Consider the following 6,741-nt stretch of genomic DNA (forward strand, 5'->3'; position numbering starts at 1 on the left):
TCAAGAGTCAGCTGATGGTCTATCTGCGTATCTACCTCTATTGACTGGAAGCTCTCCTGAGTGGACTCCAGTTTTGCCCTCTACGCTGGTGGGTGTTTCAGTCACCCCATTGTTGGGGCCTAGTATTAATACTACCCATCTATCCTTGACATAATGACTAATTAGAGCCATTTATATTTTTCCCTGTTAGCTCTGGTCACCTTGAACAGTGCCCACCTCTCCCTGGCATATTGTCAGATTGTATGGTGCCGGTGTCTGGGATTAACTGCCACCTGTCAGTAGCAAGCCTCCAAGTGGAATGAACATGGCCTGGAACTAAGCCAGGGGAAACAGAGTGGGTAACGATGACGATTATCATGATGAGTGGGGAGAGTTAAGAAGGGAGCAGAGGGTGAGGAGAAGAGAAGAGCAACACAGACCTTGGTCTGTGTGGCTATAAAAGCTCTATTTAAAGATCACTATGGGGAAATGGAGAACATTATCCTATCTGGATTACTCTGACCATCCCCCCGCTTTCCTCCCCTGGCCCCACCCGCTTGAAGCTCTGGGATGGCCTTCTAGATCCCAACCCTACCCTCTTTCTCCATCCCTGTGGCTCTTAAGGGGGAGGAATGATGTCTCCCTGCCAATTAGAGACTCTCAAAATAGCACAGTAATTTGATCTGGGGATCTGGGGGAATTGTCAAAGATCATGAGTGGCCTCCCCTCTTCACTGTTGCTCAAGCTCCCTGAATACCAGGAATCAAAAGGTAAAACTCAACCAGTGGAATTTGATTAGCATCCAACACAGTCTGGGTGAGAGTAAGGGGGACGCTGAAGGGCAACTAGGAGCCTCTGGGCAAAAACTACCATTCTAGAATTGCCAAAGTACCCTTCTCTATTTCAATGTCCTCCCCTTCCCCCTCCCTTCTCTTTTAAAATACCCATAGAGCTGCCCAGAGTGAGTGGAAAGTTTCAGGGTCAGGGAGAACCTTTCCCCTCCCCCCCACTTTCCATTGTCTAAAATCAGCCTCAGCTGTTCCCTAATTTTTCTTTGCTGGTGATGTCTGTCCATCAAAGTGTCTCACCCTGTGTTCCCCTGAGAACAATGATGGGGCGAAGGGAGCTGGAAAGACCATATTAGGAACAAGAGGTGGAGCCATGGGCAGAAATAAAGGCTCAAGTCTGGGGAACTAGTCACTCAGCCAGCAGCCCTTTCTTTCTTACCCTAGTCTCCAGTCCTCCAGTGTTCCCAGGTGAGCTCCCCAACAGCCACTGGTCACGATGGAGGCCATCAAGAAAAAGATGCAGATGCTGAAGTTGGACAAGGAGAATGCTCTGGATCGGGCAGAGCAAGCTGAAGCCGAGCAGAAGCAGGCAGAAGAAAGAAGTAAACAGGTAGGCCTTGGCCTTGGTCTCTCTCACCTGCTGGTGAACAAGACTTGTGAGATGGAAGAGAGTTATCATGGGAAAGGCAGTGACCACTGGTGCCAGCTCATCCTTTGGGTGGGAGGGACTCCTCTTCTTCCCCAGCCTCACTGGATAGGCAGAGGACATCTAGGGTATTTACCTCAGACTGCCTGTGTGACCTTGGGAAAATCGGTGGCCCCTTCTGAGCCACAGTGTGTCTGCTGGATTTAAGTGGGAGTGGATCATGTTTTGGAAAAAACCCTGATTTCTAGAGGAAAAAGTGGGAGCTTGGCATGTAGCATCTCTTTTCCCTTAAGTGGAGTAATGGACATCTACATCCTAAGTAAGATATTTACCATCCCAGTGTCTTAATGAAAACCCAGCATGGCTGGCTCATCTTAGGGTCAGAGATTACAAGGTCACAGGCGAAGGGCATAGCATAATTCCTGGGGCAGTTGGCTGAAACTGACTAGGGAGAAAGTGTGTCACTCTGAGGATGATAACATAGAGGCTGAGCTCAGAGGTCTGTCAGGGCTCAAGAGACTAGGGTCTGAGACTGCACTGTTGTGTATATATATCTTGTGTGTGATTCTTGGGGCTTCTATAGCTGGAAGATGAGCTGGCAGCCATGCAGAAGAAGCTGAAAGGGACAGAGGATGAGCTGGACAAGTATTCTGAAGCTTTGAAGGATGCCCAGGAGAAGCTGGAGCTGGCAGAGAAGAAAGCAGCTGATGTGAGTATACAGAAATGGGGGGACGGGTTTAATCTACACACATAGATCTTCATGTTAATAACTAAACACTTGGACATATACGTACTTGTGGATTCAGAGAACATAGGCATAGATACCCACATACATTTTTGCCACATGGTGGCATACCCTTGTAATGGCATATACTTTCTTTCTTAAAGACATGTAGAAGTCTCACCTTCTTACCCCCAATCCAGGAATTGAATTATCTTTCCCCGGACCTGGACAAAGGGAGGGGACTCCAAGTCCAGACTGCTATCACTTTTCCCACCTCCTCCCCCATGCCACATTCTTACCTTTTGTGTCCAAGGATTGGCACGTAGATATGTGTATTAATAGGGAAACTCTCATCTCTCAACTGCCCAGCAAAGCCAGCTCAGATTTCACAGTGGGACAAAGAAGGTCACACTGACCCTGGCCCTATATGGGTTTATTTATCTTGGCCAATGTGGGCATTTACCCTTATGTCACAGAGATGCCATAGAAAACATTGCTTATAGGGCAGCAGAGAGAATCTTAGAATGATACACTATAATAGAAATAAGGACTTAGGGGGTAAAGTTGTCACCACCAGACCTTATTCTGTGACCTTGACTAAATTACTCAGCTTCTCTAGGGCTGAATTTTCCCATTTGAAAATGAAACAAATTCTCTTTTCCACTTCATGTTATCTCATAATCACCCACTTTCCCTCATCTTCAGTCCTGAAGTTAACCACAAAGATAAATGAGACACAGGAAAGATTTTTGGAAGAAAAGTAACATAGGGGGCTTCCCTGGTGGCGCAGTCGTTGGGAGCCCGCCTGCCGATGCAGGGGACGCGGGTGCGTGCCCCGGTCCGGGGGGATCCCACGTGCCGCGGAGCGGCTGGGCCGGGCCCGTGAGCCGTGGCCGCTGAGCCTGCACGTCCGGAGCCTGTGCTCCGCAGCGGGAGAGGCCACAGCGGTGAGAGGCCCGCGTGCCGCAAAAAAAAAAAAAGTAACATAGAAATCTTAACAGCAACAAAAGAATGTCCCAGTATTGATGGAAATACAGTCAATTCTCAGCACTGGGTTAATAGGAACATGTGTTTTTTAAAATTCCATTTGGTTTCGGAAAACAGCTAGAGACAGAGTAGGCCGTTCAGAAATGTTTTCGGATCCTCACTTTCAAACGCTTTGCTATTAGGTTTCTGATCTCCTCTTTGGCTTTCTGCCACTTTCAGGGGCCTGGGGAAGTGGTGAGGGTTGTTGAATATATCATGCCAGAGGTCAGAGACACAAAGCATATCATATACATTATACATGTTCATAGTTTCCAAAAGTTTAGGCCACTGCAAACTATTAATTAATTCTCCCTTCTTGCAAAACTGTGAGCAACACAGGTTAATCCCAGGACTTTGGGCAAATGCTTGATGGCCTACTGGAGTTGCCTAACCTAGGTTCTAGGTATAGATGGATAGATTTCTCTGGTTCTAATAAACGGGCATGGGAGTAAGTTTTCACAAACTGACACAATGTCAGGTTGATAACAATTTTGTGAGAGGTTGAGTAACAACTCTCTGAGAAAGTCCTTAGGCTGAAACAGCTAGTATGTGGGCTTGAGGAGGTGTTTCCAGGAACAATGAAAAGAGCCAACAAGTCTAACCTGAGATCTGGGGGGCGAAACTAAACAATATGCCCATATCATGGGGAAGATAAAGGAATTTGCTGGGGATGAATTCTATCTGTCCTTACACATATACACACACGTCAGCCCCCACCTAGACAGGGTCTACTCAGTACATTTATTTGAAAGAAACTTCTCATATTTATATAGGAATCCACCAAAAACTTTTAAATACATAAAGTATGAGTAAAAAAACTCATTCAACTTCTCTCCCCCTTGTTAGCTTTCCCAACAGTCATTAAGTACCCTCAGAGATACGTAGGAGAACAAGAAATAGGAGGGGAAGGTTGTAGGCAAGAGGCAAACATCTGTTAGTTCTGGGTTAAGATGGAAACAGGAAGAAAGGTTTTTAAAAAAAATTTTTTTTAATTTTTGGCTGTGTTGGGTCTTTGTTGCTGCGTGGGGGCTTTTCTCTAGTTGCAGAAAGCGGGGGCTACTCTTCATTGTGGTATGCGGGCCTCTCATTGAGTGGCTTCTCTTGTTGCAGAGCACGGGCTCTAGGCGCAGGCTTCAGTAGTTGTGGCTCGTGGGCTCTAGAGCCCAGGCTCAGTAGTTGTGGTGCACGGGCTTAGTTGCTCCATAGCATGTGGAATCTTCCCGGACCAGGGCTCAAACCTGTGTCCCCTGCATTGGCAGGTGGACTCTTAACCACTGCGCTACCAGGGAAGCCCCAGGAAGAAAGGTGTCTTTTCTCAAAGGTGGGGTCAGCAAACTACCACCTGTGGAATAAATCCTGCCGCAGCCTGCTTTTGTACAAAGTTTTATTGGAACATTGCATGCCCATTCATTTACATATCGCCTACAGGCTTTTTCCCTACAAAGGAGTGGTAGCCACACCCTATGGCCCACAAAATCAGAAATATTTACTGTCTGGCCCTTTACAGAAAAAGTTTGCTGACTCCTGCCTCAAGGGGTCGAAGAGGGAAAGTGAGGTGTTTATGGGAATTGGGAAAAGTGCTGAATAAGGAGGAGGCAACAGGTTAAAAGTAGGAAGCAAGGGTCAGAGTCAGCAGCAACATAATATATGCATCTTTGAGGGGAGGGTGCTCTGTCTAATACGAAGGGAGTTCACAATTCAGCTTTTGCCCTTGAGATTAATAAACAAGTAAACAGAGCATATTACTTTGATGTAGATATAAGGGAAAGAGAAGGAGGAGGGAATCAATAACTGCATGTTTACGCAGTGAGTTCTGGTTATCTGAGAAGCCTTTTTGGAAAGTGTAGGATTTGCCAGGACTCCTTGAACAAAGAAAGGGTGAGGGTGTGGCAAGATCAGACTAAACTTATTTCCTCCCTGAGTTCATCCAAGGTCCTATTTGTTTGTTTTTTAATTGTGGAAAATATATACATAACATAAAATTTGCTATTTTAACCATTTTTAAGTGTACAAGTCAGTGGCAGTAAGAACATTCACACTGTTGTGCAACCATGTCTAGGGTTCCTTTAATCTGAGATGAAATGAGAAGCTATTGAAGGTAAAATAAGGGGAAAGAAGAGTGCAATAGTTTGGACATGAGAGTCATAACACCCTTTTTTAAGGACAGGAGGTGAAAGGGATGGGGAGAAGAGGGACAGGACAGACATATACACCTGTTGATATACTGTTGTATTGTTGGTTACCAGGAAGGCAGTAGCACTGGGCCCCTTGCTGCCCATCCATCATGCTTTTAAAGGTCATTAGGAGTCAATCCACCTGTTTCCCGGGATCAAGAGAAGATTATCTGTTCAAATCTACCAGCTTCAGGAATGCAGTGGTGCTCTCACCACTCCTTTGGTTCGTTTAAGATGAGGTCTTCTGATTCTTCAGTAGGGCAAAGGGCGGGGACGCGCTGTGTGTGTGTGTGTGTGTGTGCGCGCGCGCGCGCGCGCCCGCGCCCGCGCGCGCAATACTGCCCCCTGCTGATCAGCACCCAGATGACAAAGTCTCATTTTTGTTTCCATAGTCTCTCTCATCAGGTTTCTCCAAAGAGAGTTGTAAAAATTCTTAGGCCATCAGGGCAGTTTACTGAGGCTTCAAACCCTGCTTTTTCTTTCCAATTCCTGGGGTGGGGTGGGGTAATCAGAGCGTACAGGTAACTCTATCAAGCAAATTACTTATTGTTTGCATTGTTTCTGTTTCCTCTGAATAGTCTCAATGCTCAGTATTTCTAAATGGAGATAGTTGAAGACACACCCTCTGGTGGGAGTATCTTCAGAACCAGGCATTGAGTGCAGCACCTGACTTACCTATCAATCTTTTTGGGGATTAGGATTCTTAATTTAAAATCCTCTTCTACACCCTCATTCTCCAGAGGAAAAGAGAGCTGCATCACAGGAGAGACTTATTACTATTACTTACTGAGAAGGTGGCAGGAACACAAAGAAATAAGAGGGAACAGTAAAATCTCCAAGGCCCTTTACTACTGTGCTCCTAAAAATCCTGCATGGCAATGTCTGTAGGGGCAGTTTCTAACTCATAAATAGCTTCTTGGGGTACCTGGAAGCAGAGCGGTGTGAAATTGGTGAGTTATAACAGAGAATGGAGGCTGAGTTCCACATTACTATAGTTTTTCAGGTGCTCATATCATGCTGTTGCACAAAGGATCTGGTAACAGTAGTCTGTAATAGAGGATTCCTTCTGACAAAATGGAGGCATAAGATATCTTCCAATTCCTACAAAAGGAATTGTAAGCGATGATTAATTACCAAGTCCTGAATCATTCAAGGTTTGGAGAGGCTGGCAAATCACTGGTGCATATTGACTCTCAAAAGTAACAGGGGAAAAGACCAGTACTCTAAATAGAACACTTATGTTCATAACTGATGCCAAATAGATTGAGAACTTTGTCAACCTGCCCATCTCTTCATCCCCCATTAATTTCTTTCATTGATTTTCAGGAGATGGGAGAGAACCTACCTGAGCAGACTTTAAAAGGAGGCTGGAGGTCATCGTCTTTTGAAGATGAGACCCAGAAA

At 45.7% G+C, this 6,741-nt stretch overlaps 1 protein-coding gene across 1 annotated transcript; it reads left to right on the plus strand.

Moving 5' to 3' along the window:
• The first annotated feature begins 1,263 nt into the window (after positions 1-1,263).
• LOC138842442 (tropomyosin alpha-3 chain-like) lies at positions 1,264-6,390 on the plus strand. Its single transcript, XM_070044340.1, has 3 exons — positions 1,264-1,377; positions 1,997-2,126; positions 6,341-6,390. Exons 1-3 carry the CDS (start codon positions 1,264-1,266, stop codon positions 6,388-6,390), a joined length of 294 nt encoding a protein of 97 aa, XP_069900441.1.
• Positions 6,391-6,741: the final 351 nt, after the last annotated feature.

The sequence above is a fragment of the Globicephala melas genome, chromosome 1 (genome assembly GCF_963455315.2).
Source record: "Globicephala melas chromosome 1, mGloMel1.2, whole genome shotgun sequence".
Classification (NCBI taxonomy): Eukaryota; Metazoa; Chordata; class Mammalia; order Artiodactyla; family Delphinidae; genus Globicephala; species Globicephala melas.